The sequence below is a fragment of the Aquarana catesbeiana genome, linkage group LG06 (genome assembly GCF_042186555.1).
Source record: "Aquarana catesbeiana isolate 2022-GZ linkage group LG06, ASM4218655v1, whole genome shotgun sequence".
Taxonomy (NCBI): Eukaryota; Metazoa; Chordata; class Amphibia; order Anura; family Ranidae; genus Aquarana; species Aquarana catesbeiana.
Window position 1 is genome coordinate 319,580,772 of NC_133329.1, and position 25,808 is coordinate 319,606,579.

Sequence of the window (25,808 nt, forward strand, 5' to 3'; positions counted from 1 at the left end):
GTTCGCTTAACCCTATTCCGCATTCCGCGGACGTTCCATGTTAAAAACTTTACACTGGCCATGTTAGTTTCTGGATGTAATTAGTGTATCTGCCTTTTTGTAAGATCTCATAATAGTAATACCCCCTCAGTCTGCCTTTTCCACAGTACCAGTCTGCTAATGCATATTTATTGTTGAGTGTGTATTGCCTATTCAGCCACTTTAAGGTCATAACAATTCTTATATTCCCAAAGTAAAACATATAACATATCCTTTTAACTGTTCCCTTCCCTCCCAGCTGCACATCTCCCCAACCTGATGTGAGCATATATACCCAAACTGTCAGCATATAACATATCATCCAGCGGCTACCTTCCACTGGAGGCACATTTTTTAAAAGCAATAGATGAGTTTTTCTTTTATGCTGATCCAACTTTGCTAAAGGGGCGACTGTTCCCCTGTCGAACGTGGAGCATTGATAATCAGGACTACCACACATTGCAGTTATTGAGTTCCTCTTGCCCTTTTCTCCCTCTTTGCATCAGGTTAATTTATGTCCCTTGTTCCAGGATACTATAGTAGAGTTCGTTCCTGTTCTTTAGAGGTCTTGCAAAGCAGATCACTATAAACTGTCCCCACTCTTCTCAAACTGTAAAGGCGCAACCGGTAACCTGCGCAACCCTATTTTATGATCCCCCAAGCTCCATATCAACGTTATACATGAGCTAGCGTTCTTGTTCCCATCCGTCCCACCCGCACATAAGCTGTGTATGCCCCCATTCTTCATATCCCTCATCTGGATTCTGGTTCCCCTCCAAAAAGATCTCGCGACCCTAGTATTGAAGAATTTTGTTCAAAGTCAGAAAGTACTCACTGTTATTATGTGATCTTAGACAGATTAAGCAGGTCTATTTCTGCGATCCAGCCATGCTGTCGCTGCCGCCGGGTCGTCGAAGAACTGTATTCTTCCGTCCTCCTCCACCCGCAGCCTAGCAGGAAATAACATGGCATATTTAAGATGGAGGGTCCTCAGTCGGCGCTTCACCTCCTGATATTGTGCTCTTCTCCTTTGCACTTCGCTAGAAAAATCCGGGAATACTGCAATCTGACTGTTCCCGATCTGTATATTTCCTCTTTCCCGGGTGAGTTTGAGGATTTTGTCTCTGTCCCGAAAATTTAGAAATTTGGCGATGAATTGCGGGAAGGCGCTCCGGGTGGTGGTAGCCGCGCGGGGATGCGGTGCGCTCTCTCCACCGCAAACATTGCTGAAAAGGCTTCCCGGCCGTATGTTTTGATCAGGAGCGTTTCTAGGTAAGTTGCTGGGTCTGCGCCTTCCTCTTTCTCTGGCAGTCCTATGAATCGGAGGTTGCAACGCCTGAGGCGGTTTTCCATGTCATCTTGATGGGCATAGAGTTGTTGCATCTGTCTCTGCATCTCCTCTGTAGTATGTCTCATGGGGTGTAAGGCATCTTCCGCGTTGCTGATCCTGGTTTCAGCCTCTGTGACCCTGTCTTTCAGTTTTGAGAAGTCCTGTCTTATCAGGGATATATCAATTTTCACTTCGTCTATCTTTGCAGTCAAGGTACCTTGTAGGGCGGCTATAGCATCCAGAACTTTGGCGGTATCTGACGCCTGAGGAGCGGGGTCCGCGCATGCGCCGGCTCCATTTTCTTGTTGCATGTCTTTGTCCTGGCGGCGATATTGAGCGAGCTTGTCTGCCGTCCCAGTGTTCCGTCTCGGTGGGGACATAGTCTGCTTCTATCCCGGGATAAGAGGGGAAGCCCGTGGGGTGGAATACTCCTGTGAAGCGCTCCACAGGATCTCTTTTTTAGGGTTTTGTGTGCAGGGTCTCACTTTAACACATGCCAGGTCTCCCCCCAGGTGCTGCACCCCTTGAGGATATCCTGGGGTCCAGGTTCGTGTGGATCAGTCTCTTTGGGGGAACCAGGCAGGCCAGGAGGACTAGTGGGGCCGTTTCTGGGTGTAGCAATATGGCCGCCGCTCTCAGGACCAGGCTGGAGCCGCGGGCCGCTCCACAGGCTGGTACAGGGCACAGAGGCTCAGCGTCAGGGGCCACAGGCAGTCCGGGGGTCGATGCATGCAGGGGTCAGCCTCGGGGGGTCTCAGCACGTCCGTGGGATGGATCGGAGCCGCCGCCGGGTGGAGCAAAATGGCCGCCGCTCCAGGCACTAGGCCGAAGCCGGGGACTTTCCTAGTTTTCAGGCCCCAGAACGGAGCGCTCCGGTTTTCGCGGCCTCGGGCAGCGTTCCAGGCAATCCAGCCGCACCAAAAGCTTTGCTGGCACCAGGGTAACTCTGTTGGGGTGTGTTTTCTGGTAGGATTATCAGGATAAAGGCAGGATGGCTGTTGTAGGAGTTTGGGCAGAGGAGCTCTCTTTGCAGACGTCCTACTCCATAGCTCTTCAGGCCACGCCCCTTGGTTCACCTCCTTTTGAGCAGCTCGACTCCTGGTGCCTCCCTGATGATTGACATAAGCCACTGCTGTGGCATTGTCGGACTGGATCCTGTAGCCTGATAGTCCAGGTCTTTAGGGCAAGATATACCGCACGGATCTCCAGAATGTTGATGGGTAAGGTCATCTCGGTCTTGGACCATACCCCCTGAACCGCAGACTGTTCCAGAACTGCTCCCCAACCCGACAGACTGGCATCTGTTGTTACCACCGTCCAGGTAACCGGCAGAAAGGATTTTCCCCTTCTGCAGATTTTTGGGTATGAGCCACCAATTGAGACTCTGACGCACCGCCTGAGACAGGTGCATTGGAAGGTCCAATGCCTGAACCTTCTTGTTCCAGGCCGACAGAATACTGTGCTGCAGTAGTCTTGAATGGAACTGAGCATAGGGAACCGCTTCGAACGAAGACACCATCTTTACCAACAGCCTCATACAAAGGCGGACAGAGGGACCTTCTTGGTCCTGACTGCCAGGATCAGCTCCCTTAAGGCAGCGATCTTTGCCTGAGGTAGAAATACCTTCTCCTGGCTTGTATCTATGATCAGACCCAAATATTCCAGTCTTCTTACTGGTTTTAGGGAAGATTTTACTAGGTTGAGGATCCAACCTAGGTGTTCCAGATACTTGACTGTGGTCCTCAAGTTTCCGTTCAAGGAGGCTACCGACCGATCTATCAGGAGAAGGTCATCTAGGTATGCTATGACAGCTATACACTGAGCCCTTAATCTGGCCAGAGGAGGAGCCAAGACCTTTGTGAACAATCGAGGTGCAGTGGCTATCCCAAAAGGCAGAGCCACAAACTGGAAATGGCGTCCTCCTATCTCGAAGCGCAGAAACTTCTGATGAGCAGGAAAAATGGGCACATGCAAATATGCATCTCTGATGTCTATCGATGCCAGAAATTCTCCTCCCTGCAGGGTGGAGACTACTGTCCGAATTGATTCCATGCGGGAAGGATTGAATCCTTACGAATCGGTTCAGATCCCTTAAATCCAAAATGGGTCTGACACCCCCATTTGGTTTTTGGACCGTAAAAAGGCTGGAATAGAAACCCAATCCTTGATCCTTCGCGGGAACTACCATAATGACCTCCTGCGACAAAAGTCGCTCTAACGCTAGAAGGAGCGACTGCTTTTTCTCTGGATCTCTGGGGACACTTGACCTGAGGAAACGAGAAGGAAATTCCTGAGACTCCAGCTTGTACCCTAAGGTTACCGTGGAGATTACCCATCTGTCCTGGAAATCCTCCTGCCAGAGCCCTGAGAACTGTCGCAGTCTTCCCCCCACTCGAGCGAGAGGGGGCGCCCTCTCATGCAGAGGTCTTAGTGTTTTGCCTAGTAGGCTTCTTCCCCCAGGACTTCTTTTGTCCCTGGGGTTGACTCTTGTCTCTGGACCCAGACGGAGGAGGCCGTCAAGACTGCCTGGAGGCTGAAGCCCCCGGCGCTGGGGCTCCTTTATCCCAGAGCTCCTCTTCCTGAGGGTCTTGGGGAACAGAGTAAGGCCTAATGCGTTTTCTTCCACCGAGTGAAGACGTAATCACGGCCATTAATCTTTCCTCTAGACCATTAATGGTTGAGGAAAAAAACCTCCTGTGTAATGTATACAGGGGCTGAAGTGCCAGAATCAGGTATAGCCCCTGACCCCGACGGCTCTCCCTGGCTAGCCGTCCCTGGCCCCTCGGGGGGGAGGATGCTGCAGACAGGGGGCCCTCAGAACCTGAACGAGATCCTCTAGAGTCTCTGGTTCTTGGGGTGCTTGAACCTCTTCTACCCATAGTTTAAAGCAACAAGGTGGAGGTATCACAAGATGAACACTGACTGCTGAGCGATGTAGTCTGGCTAAAGACCATGCTACCCTATGCCCAGTCTGGTGTTACTTTAGTAAATGCTGCCTAGGAGAATGCCTGTGTCCCACCTTACACACGACCGTCAGCTCTGTGTCCCTCCAGAAGGCTTAGTGCACCTGTAATTAGTGCCTTTAATAGCCTGCAGCCGGTCCTGTGGGCGTCTGAAAAAACTAGCGCTTCCCGCGCTAGCCGACCCACCCTTCTGAACCAATATGGAGGAGGCTAGGGGAGGGGGAGGAGGGAGAGAGGCGGGAGTGATGGACCTGCCCTGTGCAAATGGCGGCGGCCGCGACGGTGGTGAAAATGCGGTGTCTAACCGCCTTACAGATCACCTGCGCCCCCCCCAGTCTGGGGGGAGAGCCCCCCATCCATCCTACCTGGAACCGGCCGGAGGAGCTTGTGCAGCGTTGAACACTTGAGACAGACATTAGCATGAGAAGGTTTGTGCTCTTGGTAGCCCCCGGTGGTCACAATAGGCATAGCATGCATTTACCTTAAAGGAGAAACCTACTAGAATTTAAAAAAACTCTGTGGAATCTCCCTTACCTTATCCAGCCGCAGGGTTTGTTGTACAGACCCAATCTTCGCCTCTCACAGTGGGCTCCGTTTGAAAAAAACGTCAGAGACTGGGGCCCCCTATGAATAGAGGGATCCACAGTTCTGGCCCTGTAAGGCACCCGGCTACAAATTAGGCTAGAAAAACTATTTTCTAATATGCGGGGTCTAGCTCTCTAAAAAGAGAAGCGTTACAGGTAAAACCTCGTTTCTTCGGACACGAGGCCCGGGTACCATCCAATTTGGCCTAGAAAAGACACTTTGGAATGGATCCGGTTCGACTGGCCTGCCCCAGTATAGGATATAGGATATTCCCTTTGGAGCTCGGCACAGGACATCTTTACACGTCCATCACCTAAGACACTGGCGTAAAAACTGAGGTATCCCTGCAAGGGGAGGGATTATATAGGGGGTTGAACTTCCTGATTAGGGTGTGCCCGTGTCCAATCACCAGTGATACCTATATAACCATCAGTAATTACTGTGGCTCTGTGTCCCGTGATGTTCGAGAAAGAAACATATATCCAGATGCCCAAGTTAGGATCTTACAAGTATGCATTTTGTCTGTATGGACATGTTTTCTGGATTACAGTACTGTATGAAATTATTTCACATCCCTTTTGGCCCCAGTGCTTTGTCCAATGCCCTGCATGCAGTTTTATATTATATATACTGTTCTTTCTGCCTGGAAACTGGAGATTGTCCATAGCAACCAAAAAAAGTGTCCCTTTACTTTAAAAGTGGCTATAGACCAGCTAGAAAACAGCGATAGTAAATTAGAACACATGCAGAATTGAGCGATAGTGAATCATGGGGAAATGTATTTTATTATTATTATATTATTATTTTTAAAAATTATTTATATTTATTTATTATAAATTATGTTTTTGTGTTTCAAACTTCATCATACCCGGGATATATCTACTAGACTCTTGGTGGACAGATATAAGTGTGTTTTTGTTAAGAATTACAGACCTACAATATAACACGCCAAATTTCCATGCAAAATAATTGTACCGCTTTCAGCACCTAAAATCCGAAATAATCATACCGCCAGGGAGGTTAAAAAAAAAAAAAAAAAAAATATATGCATCAACCTTCAGAGAACAGCATACTGGCATAATATACGCATATGTGTGCAGAAATGCGCACGTAATTTCAGTCTAGTGTCTGCAACAAATTAATATTCTAGCCACTAGTATGAAATGATGCACATATGCCGTACGCATATCAATGTGTATAAATATGTGCCACAACAAATATCTTTTTTTAGATTACTTCCAGCGTAAATTAGATTTTATTACTCCTGTGTTATGCAGCCTTAATGCTTAAAAAAATTTTGATTTTAACCACTTCCCTACCCGCCCATAGACATATGATGTCCGCAGATGGGATTTCCCATCTTGGGCGGGCTTCATATGATGTTCTCGGCTTCCCGGCGGTATTGGAGGTGCGTGAGGTCGTGTTTTCCTAGAATATAGGAACACTGATCAGTCTCCTCCCCAATTCAATCCCCTCCCCCCAGAGTTAGAATCACTCCCAAGGTAACACATTTAACCCCTTGATCGCCCCCTAGTGTTAACTCCTTTCCTGCCAGTGACATTTATACAGTAATCAATGCATTTTTATAGCACTGATTGTTGTGTTAACGTGAATGGTCCCAAAAATAGTGTCAAAAGTGTCCGATATGTCCGCCGCAATGTCACAGTCACGATAAAAATCGCAGATTGCCGCCATCACTAGTAAAAAAAAAAAAAAAAAAAAAAAATATATAATAATAATACAAATGCCATAAACCTATCCCCTATTTTGTAGGCGCTATAACTTTTGCGTAAACCAATCAATATACGCCTGTTGAAATTTTTTTTACCAAAAATATGTAGAAGAAGAATACATATCGGCCTAAACTGAGAAAAATTATTATCTTTTTTTTTTTAAATTGGGATATTTTTTATAGCAAAAAGTAAAAAATGTTGTGTTTTTTTCAAACGTGTCATCCTTCTTTTGTTTACAGCTCAAAAAATAAAAACCGCAGGGGTGATCAAATATCAACAAAAGAAAGCTCTATTCATATGGGTACAGTGTTGCATGACCACGCAATTGTCATTCAAAGTGTTACAGCGCTGAAAACTGAAAATTGGCCTGGGCAGGAAGGGGGTGAAAATGCCCGGTATTGAAGTTGTTAAATACAGTTTAAATATGTTACTTTTTGAACTAATCACTTCACAGCATGCTACTGATGAAAAAAAAGCAATAGATAAGATACATACCATATTACACAGGCCTTCATGGATTGTACAGTCCAGTGTCCCAAATCTGACATGGGAAAACACTCTTTTGGAGGCTTTTCTCAATTCTGGCAGTAAAGCTTTGCAAGGAGGACACCACTACATATAAAAACAGAATACAATGTAAGTGTCTGTACATATGAACAAAAGGATGCTTAGATTGAAAAACAGCAAATTAGCAAAGTAGAATTTCCATTAGTAATTTGCACACATGCTAAACACCCTTTGAAATAACAGAGAGGAAAAAAAACAAAAAAAGAAAAAAAAAAGAAAAAAAGGACAACACTTCTACTCACAGGTGCAAAGAAGTCCACCAACCATGGCTGTCTGTCATTCTCAGGAAAGTTTTTAGGTCCGAGAGTAACAACGTGAGAATTTACACTCTCCTTCGTGAAGGCAACTAGATCATAAAGGTTTACTTTACCTGTGGAAAGGGGAAAAAAAAAAAAACAGCTTTTATTGCACCAAAATAATTAACAAAACAGTACATGTTTACCACATTTTGTGCAGGAAAACTTTAGGCATGATTGTAAAAAGTATTTACCAAATATTTGATTAGTCGGTTTCAAAACACTGGGGGTTATTTATGAAAGGCAAATACACTTTGCACTACAAGTGCAAAGTGCACTTGAAATTGCACTTGGAAGTGCAGTCGCTGTAAATCTGGGAGGTAGATCTGAAATGAGGGGAAGCTCTGCTGATTTTAACATCCAATTATGTGCAAGCTAAAATGCTGTTTTTTAATTGTCCTTGCATGTCCCCCTCGGATCTACAGCGACTGCACTTCCAAGTGGACTTGTAGTGCAAAGTGGATTTGCCTTTAGTAAATAACCCCCACTGTCCAACATGTAGGGAATAATTTTATTCCTCTTCATGTTGTTTTTCCCTCTGAAGTTAAATTGCAAAAGGATACTGAGGATAAGAAACTGCAACACTTAACAGCAACATAAGAGTATCTTTTTAGCCCACCACAGACCCACCTTCACTGCGCTACCCACCTCTTCATTATAATGACAAATACTGGATGTTCCCAAATTCTGAATACTTCAATAATCTCAAGAGAAATTTTAATATTGCGGATTCCTGGGATGCAGTACTCCAGCCTGAGCCCGAACACTGTCATCTGATGAGAATGATATCATCAACAATGTGTAAGCTCCTACACAAAGCTTACACACACAAGGCTTGACTTCAACAGCAACATAATGGGGTGGGGTGTAAGTATAGGTGGTTCAAAAAGTGGACTTGTAAAAGACTTTGTCATTGTGCCATGAATAGGTATAGCCATTAACCCTTACCCCCAAGTAATCTGGTTGTACAATATCCTTTAAGTTGACTAAACTTTGTAGTATGAGGGCATGCCTAAAGAAAGCATTCAAAGTATATCCTATCTGGTAGACCCTTGCACTAAATGTTTATCGATGTTGTACAATCAGACTCCAATGAATTTAGTAAGATTAAAAGCAGGCCTGTGCTTTGCCTATGTAGGGCATACTTCCCCTCCCCTGCAGCACATGCTCACCTTTAAATCCTGACTACTCTATTCATTCAGCTAATGCTTGGTGATTGGCCCAGTGCCTCTGAAGCAACCTGGGTGGCAAGCAACTAGCATTTTTATAAAGGTGAATTCAGCAAAGGCCGTGAAAAAGTTAAATTGAAGACTTGCCGGTATGAGTGTAACTACTGAAGGATGACGGAGATCCTGTTATCACAACATTAGATCAGATGGTTAAACCAAGAGGACACCAAGGTTTTTATTTTTACATAATGTGTACGACTAAATAGAAGCATTAGTAGCAATTATGAGAACAAAACAAAAGTTGAATTACTCTTTAAACACTTGAATTGTTTGCCCTTTCTTCATGTTTTAAAGCTTTGGTTTCCCCCTATTTCAACCAGTTGCATTTACTGTTGCTGCTTTCTAGTAACAGGGAGGCTACCTTGCCTTGCGGGGTCCTTTGGAGCCACTCTTTTATGTGCACACCCAGAAAAAGACTAGAAGTTCAAGCGAGGATGATGCCTGTGTTGACATCCACAGCCAGCCAAAGAGGACATGATTCTGCACTTCCTTCAAGGTAACTGATTGACAGCTCCTAGGGAACTGCTGTCAACCACTTACCATGGTGTAGCAGAGGCTTGTCTTCTGTGCAGTCTGGGCTCCTGTGCATATGGACACATTCAGTGTCCTCACATCAGGAAAATGTTGTAAATAAAAAGGCACGCATGCATGCTGACGCAAAGAATCATGAGACACATCGTACCAAGGGGTGACTGGTAATGATTTGCACTGGAACTCGAAAGTTTTTGGAAGCGTCATAAAAGGAAGCTAGAGGATGTGGCTGTAAAATGTAAGTGCGGGCAGGAATGGATTATTGTCCTATGCTAAATATTCTGTACAGATGTGATGCCGTTTTCAAAAAAAAAAGAAGCTTCAGTATTCGTTTAAATATAAAATTGGAAGCATTACATCTGTTAGATAAAAGCAAAAAAAAAAAAAAACCTGTTGATCATGTTAATAATTCAGAGCTGTCCTGTACAAGCTTCCCGTTTTCTCTCATGGAGTCTAATGAGCTCTCCCAGTTCTTACCTTGGGGCTACAGGCCAATTAGTCTTTATGTTGTGGAGAATAGGATATAGGGGCAGTTTGAGTAGTTTAGTAAAGGTAATTGCTGGGACTGGCACCACTCAATCCAGAGACTGAGGGTATTTCTGGCACATCGACAGGGATTTTTTTCTATAAATTACATGGTATTTAAAAGGAATAATACAAATGTGCATATATAGAATATACAGAGATTACTGCATTTTTTTTGACATGGCAAAAAACTTTAATGCCTCTGCAGCAAAATGACATTTCTAAAAGGAAAAAATGTCATTTAAACTTGCTCGCGGCTGTAATGTATTGCCAATGAAAGGTAATGACTCCATTTTCATTCTTCTACTGCGTTCAATGGCCAACACGGTACAACACTTCATCCATGAAACCACAGGGACTCCGAGATCTTTCTGATAAAACTAAACTATTGCCCCAGTTTCTTACCATGGTGGATTTCATAGTAATCGATGCCTTTCCCTTTAAATGCTACTACAGAAGGTTTTTTAATATACAAAGACTGGCAGGTTGATGGGCTGGACTGACAGTCAAATCGTCCCACCTTTCAGGAGGAAAATAAACAACAGAGTAATTAATTCCACAATCATTACCAAAATGATTCAAAGTAAACTAGCAGACATTAACCGCTTTTCTAGCTGGACATTTTTTTAATTTGTAACACACAAACACACACGTTAAAAATCAGTATTTTTGCTAGAAGTTATTTTAAACCCCCCGAACAATTTTATATATATATTTTTTTGCAAGTAGAGGCCCTATAGGAATTAAAATTCCTGGCAGCAGGACTATTGGGACTAAGTTGAACATTGGCTTCATGGGTTTAGTGCCTTTGTTTAATTGTTGTGTTTCCAGAAAAAAAAATGGAGACAGCTGCAATGTTTTATGTTGCATGATATTTGTACAAACACATTTTTTCATGATAAAAAAAACATTAAACATAAAACTTTAGTGCAAACACTATTTAATACCCATTTTTTTCAGCCTTTACACCTTTTCGGCTTATGAGCCATTGCTCACTCCAATGTGAGCGATACCTCACATGTGGCACAAATTAGGTTTTCATATACAACAAGACACCAGTGTTAATTTTAGTCTTAAGACTAAAACGGCATTTTAGTTTTAGTCCCATTTTAGTCTTCTGCAATTGTTTTAGTTTTAGTCGTATTTAGTCGACTAAAATATCCAGTACATTTCAGTAATTGCAATTTAGTTTTAGGCATAGTCTTAGGATTAATATGGAATTTTAGTTTTAGTCTCATTTTAGTCTTGACTAAAATGGCTTTTAGTTTTAGTCGTATTTTAGTCATCTCAATTGTTTTAGTAGTATTTTAGTTGACTAAAATAGTATTCATTTAGTCGACTAAAATGTTTTAGTCATTTTAGTCGACTAAAATGTTTTAGTCATTTTAGTCGACTAAAATGTTTTAGTCGTTTTAGTCGACTAAAATGTTTTAGTCGTTTTAGTCAACTAAATTACACTGCAAGACACAACACTTTTCTTATTTTTTTTTTTATTATACTTGATATTTATTTCAACACTCTCTTTCTCCAACCCCCAATTTATCTTTTTTGTCATCACGAGGGCTCCTCATGCTTTCTGTTTTGGAGCAGTTTATAGTGATTCTGGGCTTCCCAGAGCTACGGGAGAGACCAGGAATGGTGCCGGGGGAACTTTATCTTCGGAGTCCTGTAAAAGTGATTGTACAACATAAAATGTAGAAGGGCACACTGCTGCTGGACGGCTCTGAAGATCCGGGACCCCTGCTGCTGCTGAAGACGCACATTGAGCCGTTTATTCCACTGATGAGCCTTTCCTTACATCAATTTTGTGAGTGCTTTTAATATTGTTTTATTCATAAGAAACCCTTTGCTGCTACACTTAGAGGCGCTTTCCTTTTTTGGCTGTAAAAATGAATACCAAGCTCATAGCTACTGTTGCAGCTTGTTTTAACCCTTTGAACACCAGGTGTTTATGAACATACCTTGGTAGACAAGTGGTTAAATGTACACACCCTTGTGTATTATTTACCTGAACATCATCACCACGCAGTAAATTGGGCAGCTTTTTAAATTCGGGCTGGTAGAACTCTTCATCTATTCCATAGCTGAAGAACACAAGCCAGCGATGATAGGTTAACCTGTCCTTAAGAAAAAGGGGATAATGTAAGCTCTTATCACAATTCGGTAAATACCAAGACAATATAAGACAGCTCCACACAGAACTGGTTATTCAATCTATAGTGGATTGGCAGGGGAACACAGCAATGGTGAATAATTAGCAGTAGAAGGGGGTTGGCTATAAAAAGACACCTAAGCCTTGGTTTCCACCAGTGTGGATTTCAAAGCCACACTGGTGTGAACCAAAGCTTAGGGGTCTGTTTATAGCCAACCCCCTCTACTGCTACTTCAGCATGATTTCAAAGCTGCAGATCAGTGCGAATTGCACCTCTGTTTTTGTTGCGGCTTGTGACTTTAACAGAAGTCTATGCAAGTCGCACTAAAATTTTGAAAAAAAAAAAAAAAAAAAAAGTAGCACAGGATCCTTTTTCATGATTTTAACGGTTCAATTGCCGACAATAGGGTGCAACTTGTCATGCAATTCAGAACTGTCAAATTGCATGACAAATCGCACCAGTGTGAGCGAGGGACAAATGACAAAGTGGCAGGTTTACTTAACCAGTTGCCGACCAGCCGCTGTTATACGGCGAATCGCCGTTGCTGTACGGCGGCTCACACAGGCACAGCTGCAGCCGGGCGTGCGCCGACCGCTCACTGCACGAGTGTGCCTGCGGGTCGGGTGGACTCAATGTCTGCCGGCGACCCGTGATCACCTAGAACAGAGGCAGAATGGGGAGATCTGCCTTTGTTAAAAATACGGATCTCTATTCTGACAAGGGACATGTCAGAGACCTACTGTTCCCAGTGATCGGGAACAGTGATCTCTGTCATGTCCCTGGCAGCCCATCCCCCCTACAGTTAGAACACGCTGAGGGAACACAGTTAACCCCTTAATCGCCTCCTAGTGTTAACCCCTCCACTGCATTTTAATAGCACTGTTCAATGTAATAATGTCATTGGTGCACAAAAAGTGTCATTTGGGGTCAGATTTGTCCTCCGCAATGTCGCAGTCCCGATAAAAATCGCAGAAAAAAAAAAGTCCCTAAATCTATCCCATAGTTTGAAGATGCAATAGCTTGTGTGCAAACCAATTAGTATGAGCCCATTACATTTTTTTTTACCAAAAATATGTCGAAGAATATATCGGCCTAAATTGATAGTATTTGATTTGTATTTTTATATTTTTTTTGGATATGTATTATAGCAAAAAGTAAAAAAAAAAAAAAAAAAAATTTCTTCAAAATTGTCGCTCTTTGTTTATAGCGCAAAAAATAAAAAACCACAGAGGTGATCAAATACCACCAAAAGGAAGCTCTATTTTTGGGAAAAAAAGGACATAAATCTTGTTTGGGTACAGGGTTGTATGACCGCACAATTGTCAGTTAAAGCGATGTATTGCTTCATCGAAAAAATGGCCTGGTCATTAAGGGGCAAATTCTTCCTGTCCTTAAGTGGTTAAAAAGGTTTTCCATTCCAAGCAGAATATGGAAAACCCATACACATATCCCCTCTACAGAGAAGTGATCTTCCCTTTGTAGCTCTAAACAGTATTTAAACTCAAATTTCTAAGCAAATCAGAGGATACTACTATTGTCTTTTTTCTTGTCTTGTTGCTTTTCTTTTTTTTTTAATGCAACAAAATACTGATGATTTAGTGATGCATATAGGTTTTCCAAAAGGTGACTTAACCACACTGCCAAAAGGAGAGCACCTTCCAGTGTTAGCACCCACAGAGCCTTGGTTTACCTTTAAAGAATCTGGAGAAAGCATTTCTAGATCAGGAAGGTGTTCCATCATCTCTATGTAGATTTCTTTTGCATCTAATGAACTGAAAAACTAAACAAAAAAAAAAAAAAAAAGAGAAGAAGAATTAGAAAATATCTTAAAATATAACTAAAGGCATGCATTTTTTAACTTTTGGACAGGGTGGAGATGGATTAGACACCCTTTGTTAGGGAGATTCACCCGATTTGTCCTGTTTACCGTTAACATTGAAAGTGAAAGAAAAAATGCAAACTTTCAGGTTGTCCCCAGAAAAGGAACAGTGGGGAAATATTCCAATAGGACGATAGTTCTGATGACCTGGAGGTTCCTAGAAGATTCCCTAAATTTGCAGGGATTCCTCTCACTTCTTGTTTTAGCTATGGGACAGGAAGAAGGTAAATCTCCCCAATGTGATAGACCTGGCAGTTTTAAAGTGAAAAAGTCCACTATGATTATTTTTTTTCTTCGAAAAAGGTTTGCACCACATAATTAAAACTGTATTAAACCCAAAAACAAAAATCTAATATATTGCAGTTTACCAATCCTTAGCCTGTGGTGGCTTCAGTCATTTTTCTTATGCTCCCCCCCCCCCTTTATCTACACCTGTTGATTCAGCCATTTTTTTTTAAATTTCCAACAGACCAAGCTGTCGGAGATGGCAATTAGAGGGTGGAGACAAACTATTTAACACTAATCAGCTTTTGTGCATTCATGTAAAACCTTTATCTCATAAGATAAAAAAAACAGTTGTTCCAGCCGGCCATAGGTGATGAGATTTTTGCTTGTCCCCGCAACAACACTTATTGTGTTGATGGGGGGAATCCCTCCCACTGAGCTATTGTGTTCTCTCGTTGGGGGGGGGGGGGGGCATGGGGAGCCGTCCCTGCCAGGAGAACACAGTGATTATTGCTAGCAGCTATAGCTACTGACAATAATCGCAAGTAAAAATAAGGCATGCTGGTTGTACAATCAGCCTGCCCATAGATGGTTTGAATCTCGGCCGGACCCTACCGTAATGGCCGAGATTTGAACCATCTATGGCCAGCTTTAGTCAAGTCCATCGAATTCTGCTAGTGCAACTTTAGCTGGGTATACACCTTCATTCATGGAATAAAACAAAACAAAAAAAAAAAAAAAAACACAGATCCCTGCATCCACACAAGCGATGGGGATTCAGGGGTCTCCTCCCACTATGCTAGTGTATCCTGACAGTGGGGACTCCCCTTCCCGATCACTGTGACTGGCACAGTATTCATACGATTGGGAACTTGTCCAAACCTGCTCCAAATCATAAACAAACACCAGGAGCTGTCCGTGAAAGCTTGGTCACTGTGCTGGGAGCACACAGTAAGCACAGAAACTAGGGTTGTCCCGATACCACTTTTTTAGGACCGAGTACAAGTACCAATACTTTTTTCAAGTACTCGCTGATACCGATACCTTTTTTTTAATGTCACGTGACAGGTTTTTTTTTTTTTCTTCTTTTTTTTTTTAGGAGGGGGGGGGGGGTGAACGGTGTCTGTGTGTTTTTTTTTTTTATCTACATTTATTATTTTTTACAATAATATATTTTTTTATTTTTTACTGCAATATGTGTGTTTTTTTTTTTTTTTAAATCAGCCCTGTTGGGGGGCTTTGGTGAGATATCAGGGGTCTTAACAGACCCCTGATATCTCCCCCTTGAGACAGAGAAAGAGACCGAGGATAGAGATTTCCCAGTCCCTTTCTCTGCAGTCTCGGCTGTACTGAGAATGAATTGAGAGAAGACAGCGGCTCCTCTCCATTCATAAACTGAGACATCATAATCACAGGAGATTACAATGTTTCAGTTATGTGAATGAACAGAGTCAGCTGACTCTGTCCATTCACACAACGGAGAGGGACAGCAGAACGGAGAGGGACAGCAGAACGGAGAGGGACGGAAGAGAGGGGGGGGCAGAGGAAGAGAGGGGGGGGCGCAGAGGAAGAGATGGGGGGGCGCAGAGGAAGAGAGGGGGGGGGCAGAGGAAGAGAGGGGGGGGCAGAGGAAGAGAGGGGGGGCAGAGGAAGGGAGGGGGGACAGAGGAAGGGAGGGGGGACAGAGGAAGGGAGGGGGGACAGAGGAAGGGAGGGGGGACAGAGGAAGGGAGGGGGCATGGAGGATGAGGTGACAGTCAGCGGTGATCGCGTGTGGGGGAGTTACAAGCACCGATCACCGCTGTATGTCACTAAGCAGCTGAAAGCCACGAGGGGAGAAGCTTGTAACTCCCCCACGCGCCGATCACTGCTGACTGTACAGGTATCGGCGGAAGCATCGGGAGCATTTGCCCGAGTACATGTACTCGGGCAAATGCTCGGTATCGGTCCCGATACTGATACTAGTAACGGTATCTGGACAACCCTAACACAAACCTCAGCCCCTATAGATGCATATGTGCGGCATGTACTTTAGGTGTTCATGCCCACCCATCCCCTCTGCCACACCTATGTGTTACGTGGTCAGCATGAGGTTAAAGAAATACTTCATGATGGTGAAAAACTAAACAGGAAAACTGCTATACTCACAGTCTTCATGATTCTATTCACCCCCTTTCATCTAAGCCCAGTTTCTGGGTGTGTCAAATGTTGAGAGATGGCAGTGCTCAGTTGCAACTGCCTGTGGATAGTTATTCATAAAGAAACCTTAAAAAATTTCTTTATCACTGCAATGCCAGTAAGAGTAAAGCTGGTCATAGACCGTTCGAATCTGGTTTTGAACCATGTATGAGCAGGCTGAATGTTCCAAGTAGATTGACCAATCAAATGGGCACAACCAGCCTGCCAGATTCACTTGCGATTATTGCTAGCGGCAGAATGCAGTACAGATAACAGAAGCACAATTGAACACAATCATTTACTATGCACATCATAACAAGGCTCATGTTCCTTGTATTTCAACCTATGTTGTGAGTCTGAGCACAGCTGTGTGAGCTTTTTCGTTGTTATTACTCTCACTGGTGCCCGAGACAAGCTCAGTCTATCAAGACTTGTTAAATATTCAACTCCTTGACGTGCATTTGGACAGTGGTGGGGGGCGTTCTGCCAACCACTCTCTCTCGGAAACAAGATCACCTAGAAAGTAGGGACAAATTATACCATGCACTTTGTCACCTAGAGGACAGAAGCAAGAACTTTGCTTTGACTTTCACTTTAAACTGTATCTATAGCCAAATATTTTTTTTTTACTAATTTTGGACAGAGTAAGGAAGAGGTAAATTTCCTACAATTTTTTTTTTTTTGCCACCCATGCACCATTGAGAAAATTTCCCATCACTTCCTGTCTCAGAGAACAGGAATAATTCCCCATTTTGCATTGTTCATTTCTTTCTCAGTGACAGTGGTCACCAGGCCAAGAACAGGGGTGAACCTCCCTCAGTCCACAGGCTGAAAAAAATCAAAATCAAAAATAAAAAACGCCTACAGATACACACTTTAACGCACACTATGAGAAATTGGTTCTCGATGTCGAAAGTCCAGCACAGGGCTTCTTGTTGCAAGAACAAGTACCCCCACTCCCAGTCCCACCTAAAAATTACCTGATCACTGCCATTACTAGTGTTTAAAAAAAAAAAAAAAAATGCCATAAACCTATCCCCCATTTTGTAGATGCTATAACTTTTACGAAAACCAATCAATATACACTTATTGCGATTTTTTTTACCAAAAATATGTAGAAGAATACATATTGGCCTAAACTGATGAAGACATTTTTTTTTTTAAACATTTTTGGGGATCATTATTAAAGCAAAAAGTAAAAAATATTGTTTACTTTTCAAAATTGTCGCTTTTTTTGTTTATTTAAAAACCGAAGAGGTGATCAAATACCACCAAAAGAAAGCTCTATTTGTGGGAAAAAAGGACGTCAATTTTGTTTGAGTACAACATCGCACGACTGCGCAATTGTCAGTTAAAGCAACGCAGTGCCGTATCGCAAAAAATGGCCAGTCATTAAGGGGGGAAATCTTCAGGGGGCTGAAGTGGTTAAAACAAGTCTTCCTCTTGTTCATTACATGGTGGGATTTGTAGTTTACAGAAGGAAGACCAGGACAAAGACACTATTCTTTTTTTGGCAAGATCAACGGGTATTTTCTGTACTTGTTAAAAATGTTCTTAGCTAAAAAAAAAAAAAAAAAAAAAAGAAAACTAATGCAGCTTCCACATCTAAGGACAGGCTAGCTGCAATATATTAGACTTTTGGTCCTGGGTTTAGGGGTTGATTCACACCTATGCATTTTTAAGGCATTTTGCAGATTTATTCTACAGATTGTGTTCCATAGGAAACCATGTTAAATGAGCTGTAGTGCAAATCTGCAAAATGCAAAAAGCACTAAAAATGCATAGGTGTGAATCAAGCCTAAATATCCTTTATTTTGCCCAATAGGTAACCCATAAACAGTTAATTGACCGCTACTCCACAACTCTAACACTTATCCTTACCTCAAAATCAAGCCTTCAACATGTACCCTTCATATCCCCAACACCTAACCCCTATTCTGCTGCACTCTTTACCTTCATATATGTTATATCTTCACAACAACCCCATCTATCAGAAGTATATTATAGTAAACACACCTCATTAGAAGTACACAGGAGAAATAGTGCAAAATAAGCATTACCAAAACATCTTTATTTTTGTTTGCTAGAGCGACTCCAGGAGGAAAATAAGCTGTAGTGCTAGATGAGATTTCTAAATTTTCGCAGAGATCGATTTGAACAGAACAATCCATCCATCCCACACTGACAAGTCCATCCTAAATCAAGGGAAGAAACAAGAACGTCTCACTAATCAAGATGTGACCTTACATTAAATGATATGATGGAAAATAACACAAAATCATGAAATAGGCGATTCTGAAGCTGGCCATAGATGGAGTGAAATTCTGCCTTTTTTGATCCATCTATGGCTCTTATTCTATCAGATTACCGTTACCCGTCAGATCATGTAACAAAAGTGACATTCTGACCAAAAAATACTTACTGCGCATGCGTTCCAAGGAGCTATACGTTCCAAACACTTCATGATCTGGCGGGTAGCGGTAATCTGATAGAACACCCATGTGGATATCCTACTACACCCAGCTACGTCTTGAATTTCAGAGTAATTTTAGCAATAAAGTGAGCATATATGAAACAGTGCGATGTCGGGGCGTGACCGGATGTTGGTGTTGATGGAGTGTGAGTGAGCAGTGGGATTAGAATCTCCTCTCTGCTTACCGCTGCTGACGGAGCGTATGACCGGCCGACATTATCAGGCAGTCTTGTGCCTCGTGGGTCCCCGTTATCCTGAGCTGAAGTGGACAGGCATGCAGGTGTCGCTTGGCAGGGGAACCGGCGCCCAAAGCCTGAAAGCCGCCCTACACCGTGCTTTTTCGTTGGAGCTGCTGCCGCTACTGCGCAACTGGAGCCCGGGGAGCTGTAAGTACTTGGATGCAGCGGAGCGCTGAGGGTGAAAGATTGGCGGCCCTGGAGCTGGGGTAGCCGGGAAGACCCCTGCTAAGAGTCTGCTGCAGAACTCCTGTGGAGGCTGGCTGGTGTCCAGACGCTGCGCCGCTGAAGTCCGGGGACCGGAGAGGGCAGGTGAGCGGGACTTTGAAATAGAGCATAGGCCCTGACAGTTTGCTGTGCTTGTTGCCAAGGGATGGTGTGCAGGTGACCCTGCATTACAAGACAAGGGGACCGAGGAGTGCATGGGCATCCGTGGTACAACTCTCAAAGTACTGAGCAAATTAATACTGTACAGCATAAATACTCCCTGATTGAAGGCTGTAGTGCCATCTATATTGCTTTTGCTTTCAGTGACATTTGTCGTCTGTGATCACTCTGGGTCCTGCCGCTCACTGTGCCCCCCCCCTTTTTTTTCTCTGTGTTATTTATATATTCAAAGTTAACAATGTCAAGGAAAAGAGGGGAGGAGCCAGTTAATACGGAGAATCTGGGTCCTCAGTCATTGCGATCTGCAAAGGAGAAGGGAAGTCAGACGGCAGCAGCAGCGGCAAAGCTAGAGAAATTTGCACATATCCCTGAACAGACTTCCACAAAAAACGGGCAAGCAACGCAAGTTAAAGCTTCTGGGGGATAGGAAAAGTCAGGGACAGGCATCATCAGTCGCAGTAGGAGTGGGGCTCAAGAATGTGAACAATAATAAAAAGGTACAGGGATGGTGGAAAAAGATCACATACCATTACCAACCACTGTTTCGGCTGTAGAGGCAGAACCCACCCTGAGGGAAGTATTACAAGCGGTCAACTTGTGTAAAACATCATTGGAGGGACTAAGCTGCCAAATTAAAGAGGTTAAAGATGAATTGTTATTAATAAAGCAAGAGTTGCAAAAGGCAGTAGAAAGGATAACAGCTCTGGAGGGAAGGGTGAGCCTAATGGAAGATGATGTATTTCCCCTACAGCAAGATGTTAAAATTATGAAGGATCAACTGGGTAGAATTACTGAAAAAAATGGATGAAATGGAAAACCGTCTGAGAAGGGACAATGTAAGGGTAGTGGGGCTTCCAGAAGGATGTGAGGGGCATAATTCTATTGTCTTTTTGGAAGGATGGCTCATAGAAATGTTCGGAAGAGATGCATTTGCTTTACAGTTTGCGATTGAAAGAGCTCACCGGGTCCCCTTCAGGGCTCCGCTTCCAGGAGGTCACCCTAGGTCTCTATTAATGAAGTTCCTGAATCACTATAACAAGATAATCTTACTGCGGAAAGCTAGAGAGAAGGGGCCTATTTTCTACAAAGAAAATCTGCAGAGACGCAGGGAGGGGTTTGTGGGTGGTGGGGAGATGGGGGGTTTGTAAAATCAAGACAGAGCGTAATTAGAATACATTTAGTATTGGGGATGGAAGGCAGGGAGTTTGGGGAAAAGGACGCAGGATTGAGCACAAGTGTGGTAAATATGAAAGGAAAATGGAAGATGAGGGGGAACACTTGGAATAGTCACCAGAATGTATAGTAACAGTTAGAATAATAGTATAAGCCCTATGGGCATTAAAGCACAGAAGGTAATTAAGGATTCTTTTTATATTCCTTTTTACATAATGCACTTTATGGAATTGGTAGCGGGGTTTGCTAGTTGCCCTATGGGCTTGGAGTCACAGAGGGTATGGAGGTTCTTTGCACAACATATTGTACTAAGTTTGAAGTTGGGTTTTTCTTTCTTCTTTTCTTTTTTTTTTGGTTTTTGTATTACAGGGTTTTTAGGTGCCCCTTTCTGCTCTTTGCTTTTCTGATGCAGTCTAAGGTTTTTAAAATAGGCTCCTGGAATATACGGGGGATGGGGAACCCGAATAAGAGATCTGCCATCTTTTCGCTGTTGGAAATAAGGGGGGTGGGTTTGGTCTGCTTGCAGGAGACCCACCCGATAAAGGACACGAAGAAATATCTTCAAAACAGGAGGTTTCAGGCCCAATATTATTCGGTTTACTCCTCCTATTCCAGAGGGGTGAGCATATTGGTGAAAAGAGGCGTGGCGTTATCCTGTCAGCAGACCAGTATAGACAGTATGGGCCGTTATATCTTTCTGTATTGCTCAATAGAAAACAGAATGTTTGTCTTAGCTAACATCTATATCCCCCCACCCTTTAAACTTGAAGTGTTGTACAACCTAATGGAATTCATGTTGGACAAAACGGATACTCCGGTAATAGTCATGGGAGATTTTAATTAGGTGACGAACAAAGGTCTGGATAGATTTCCACCGAGAGTTCAAACACATAAATTAGCAGAGGGCCGTTTGGGCCAGTTTTTGGTAGAGGCAGGATTGACAGATGTATGGAGGGTTCGGAATCCTGGAGTAAGGCAGTATTCCTGCTTCTCGGCCTCCCACTCTACTTTTTCCAGGATAGATATGACCCTGGGGAATGCAGAAGCGTTGCCGATAATAAAGGACGTAGCATACTTCCCGAGAGGGGTCTCTGACCATTCTCTGATGGTGGTCTCAGTGAATATTGGGGGTAGGGTGGCTCGAGGATTCTGGAAACTGAGTCCATACTGGTTGGAGTTAATGGGGGAACCAGAGAGGATAATAAAAAAGTTAGAAGATTTTGTAGGATCCAATGAAGGCTCAACCACAGCGGGCATACAATGGGACACCTTGAAGGCATTCCTCAGGGGTATACTAATCCAGGGGGTGGCAGGGGTCAAGAAGAAAGCAAGAGAGTGGGAGGAAGGGATTAGGAGGGATCTGGAGATGGCAGAAAAGCAATTTTTAGAGGATCCAACACTAGAGAGGCAGAAATTGTGGGAGGAGAAACAAGAGTCTTATAGAATAGCAGTGCTAAGGAGGGGGGAGAATAAGCAACTTTTTCAGAGACAACGGGTCTTTGGGGAAGGAGAAAGCGTGGGGCGTATGTTGGCCTATTTAGTGAAAACCAACTCCTCTTCGACAATTCCTGCAATTAGGACCCCAAGTGGTGAGATATCTTCCCAGAGTTTAGAGATCACGGACACATTTGGGAAGTACTATGAAAACCTGTATAGGTCGCAGGGGGTTGTCGGAGAGGAGGATATGGAGAAATTTTTCAAGGATATACTAATCCCTACCATTTCAAGAGAGGACAGAGAGGGTCTGGACGCGCCAATAACATTAGCTGAATTAAGCCAAGCGGTGAATGGAATGGCAAACCAAAAATCCCCGGGGCCAGACGGCCTCCCAGTTGAGACCTATAAGCAATATGGGAAAATCTTGTTACCAGAATTACTCAAAACATTGAATTGGGCACTACAGGTAGGGAGGTTGCCTGACTATGACCGAAACTAATATTATTCTGCTCCATAAAGAAGGGGGGACCCGCTGGAACCATCGGCATATAGGCCAATATCTTTGCTATGTACGGACGCCAAGATTCTGGCAAGGGTGTTGGCGTCCAGACTCAACAAAATTATTTATAAACTCATACACTCGGATCAAATGGGATTTATCCCCCACAGGACCAAGAGCCGTGGTGTCTTTAGACATAACTAAGGCCTTTGACAGCCTGGAGTGGGGGTTATCTCTGGCGGGCTCTGGAAGAATTCGGTCTAGGTTCCGTTTTTATAAAATGGATAAAAATACTGTATAAGGGCCCGAGCGCGAGGATTAAGGTTAATAACGAAAGCTCAGAAAAAATTTGCTTAGAAAGGGGGACGAGGCAGGGGTGCCCTCTGTCTCCCTTGCTTTTCGCCCTCGCCATGGAGCCATTAGCAATCTATATTAGGCCCTGTTCAAAGGTGAAGGGGTTTGTAAGAAGAACAGGAGAGGAGAAGATTGCCCTGTATGCCGACGATGTCCTGTTGTTTCTTGGCGATATGGAGGGCTCCCTTAGGCAGGTAATGGACATAATGGAGAGGTTCAGTAACCTGTCAGGTTTAGTGGTGAATTGGAGGAAATCGGCAGTCTTGCCGATAGATACCCCTAATAATCCTTTGACATTGGGAATCCCACAATTAAAAGTAGTCTCAACAATACGTTATCTGGGTATAAACATGAAAAAAGATCCCAATGAGTATATTGAAGATAACCTAGCTCCACTGCTGGATAAATTTAAGTGCAAAATAGACATTTGGAACCGGCTGCCCTTAACAGTAGCAGGGAGAGGCAATTTAATCAAGATGGTCTGGCTGCCTCAGTTACTGTATCTGTTACATAACTCACCAGTATGGGTGAACAAAAAGTGGTTTAAGAAAATTGATATGTTATTTAGGGAGCTGGTATGGAGGAAGGGTAAGGCTAGGATTAGCCTTCAGAGCTTACAACTGCCAGTTAAGGAGGGGGGAATGGCTCTCCCGCATCCAAGGTGTTACTGCCACATAAGACAGTGGTGGAGGCATTGGAGGCAGACTCTCTCCCTGGTAGCGGCCCCACAATTAGGATGATAACAAAGGTGTGGAAGGCAACAAAGAGCTTAATGGGGTATGTGGGGTTCACAGAATATGCCCCCTTGTGGCACAATAGGAATCTTCAGGAGGTGGTGGCCCTGGGGGAGTTCAAAGAATGGGAGAGATGGGGCATAAATAGACTATCCCAGCTATATAAATGGAACATATTAAAATCCTTTGGGGAACTTCAAACTGAAAATGGAATCCCGAGACAAACTTTCTTTAGATATCTACAAATGAGAGCTGCTTTGAATGCTCAGTTTAGGACGTGCCCACTAGTGTGGACCGATGCAGCATTGCTTCAGAAAGTGGTTAAATCTGGGGAAATAAAGGGCTTTATGTCAAGAATATATGCGCAATTGTGTAGTAAAAGTATTGTAAGGCCAGAACATCTTGGGTGTAGGGAAGGATGGGAGGTGGATGTTGGGAAATTAACCGACGTACAATGGAGAAAAATTCTGGAGATCGGGCAGGAGGTCTCAGTATCCCCCGCACAGAGAGTCTCTCATTTAATGCTGGTACATAGAGCATATTACACCCCAAAAAAACTATTTAGATTTGGTTTAAGATTAGATGCTAAATGCCCCAGGTGTGGTGAGGTGGGTGATCTGATACATATGGTCTGGAGATGTCCCAAGCTAGTCCGATATTGGATGGGGGTAGTAGGAGCCATTAGCGGCAAGTGGGGGATATCCTTGGAAACAGATGTCAGATTATGCATCCTTGGATATAGAGTATGGGGTCTGGAGGAGGCAACGCTAAAAACAGCAGTTTTGAGGTGTTTGTATCAAGCCCGGAAGCTGATCATGCAAAGATGGCAAACAGTCTTGCCCACGACGTTTGAGGAGTGGGAAAAAAATAGTAAATGAGATCATTTGGAAGGAGAGAGCCCTATATATTAGAAGAGGGAACCTTAAAAAATGTGAAAAGATGTGGAACCCCTGGTTGATAAGCACTGGATGCAAGGATTAACTGAATGAATTTGGGATCCTGGATGGGATGGGGGGGGTAGGAGGGAGGGGTAAGGTAAATAGTTATTTGTTGTTTAAACACAGGGCACTTTGTGTTAATTTGTGGATATAGCAGGCATGTGTTAAAGAAGTATAGTATGTATGGATATGGGGTATGCTGCCCTCTCCCCCTGCGAATTTTGCTTATATGAACCTGGTGATGTCATAATTTGTTGGTTGGAAGGTATGTAAATTTTAAGAAATGTTAATAAAGAATATTTAAGAAAAAAAAAAAAAAGTGAGCATATATAAATATAGTATATTGACATCTGTGATGTTGTTTTGATGTTACATTTTGAAAGAAGCTGGACACCAGCAGTAGGGAGGTGGGGGAGGCCATGTTGGTACACACTGAAAATAAACATCCAAGCAGCATCACAGATATCAATATACTATATTTATATACGCTCATTTTATTGCCAAAATTACTCTGAATAAAAATGAATAAAATAACACCCAACTACGCATGGAACGCACAGCGCCCTGGAACGCATAGCGCATGCACAGCAAGTATTTGACGGTCCTAGTCAAGAGCAGTTAATCTACTGATTGAAGGGGATTTCTGGGAATCTTTACTTTGAACAGCGCAGCAGCCAATAGGCTCCAGCACTGATCAGTGTATTCCGACAGCAGAGGAGTCCAGCTAACTGGAGGAGTCTGCTGTCAGAATATTGTTACAGCGAGTAGGATTGCTATATCCACCTTGAATGTATAGATGAGTGAAATCAGTTAAATTTTTTTTTTTTTTTACTAAGCCCACTGGCTGAATGAAAAAAAGAAACAGCAATGTATGGCCACAGCTTAAGGTTTGTTAAACATAATAGATGTAGGCATCATGCAGCATAAATGCCACTAAAGGAAATACTCACAAGCATTCCTGCAAGCTTAAGACGTGTTTGTGAAGATAGGCAATCTGAAATAAATAATAAAAAGTATAGTTAAAACAGGAGTTGCATTACAGTTATGAAAACTAGGATGTACGCAAGATCAAGAAAAAAACACCCTAAAAGGCTATCCCTGGTATGATGTAAATGACTGTCGTGAGGCAACATGAACAAATGAGATGGTATTAATACCTTGGAAATACCTCTGAAAAACATCTAACCTCCAGATATAATAAGAACACTGGGATATATACATTTTCAGCTGTTTTTGGTGGACATCTATCCAGATGTATAGCCCAGGATCGTGGCCAGCAATCTGTCTGTCTACAGAGCTGCAATCCTCCTCCTTCACCTGGGCTCCTTTGATATAGAGACCTTGGGCTCATGATCAGTCCCCCTC

General features: G+C 43.3%; 1 protein-coding gene across 1 annotated transcript in view; it reads right to left on the reverse strand.

Moving 5' to 3' along the window:
* The window catches only part of DNAJC10 (DnaJ heat shock protein family (Hsp40) member C10), a 130,101-nt gene that overhangs the window by 52,166 nt on the left and 52,127 nt on the right, over nt 1-25,808 (reverse strand). Inside the window, exons 9-15 of the mRNA XM_073633737.1 lie at nt 25,394-25,437; nt 18,273-18,407; nt 13,621-13,710; nt 11,786-11,899; nt 10,183-10,297; nt 7,439-7,566; nt 7,125-7,241 (exon numbers count right to left, since the gene is read on the reverse strand). Coding sequence (XP_073489838.1) covers nt 7,125-7,241; nt 7,439-7,566; nt 10,183-10,297; nt 11,786-11,899; nt 13,621-13,710; nt 18,273-18,407; nt 25,394-25,437 — 743 coding nt within the window. The remainder of the gene's footprint in view (nt 1-7,124; nt 7,242-7,438; nt 7,567-10,182; nt 10,298-11,785; nt 11,900-13,620; nt 13,711-18,272; nt 18,408-25,393; nt 25,438-25,808) is intronic.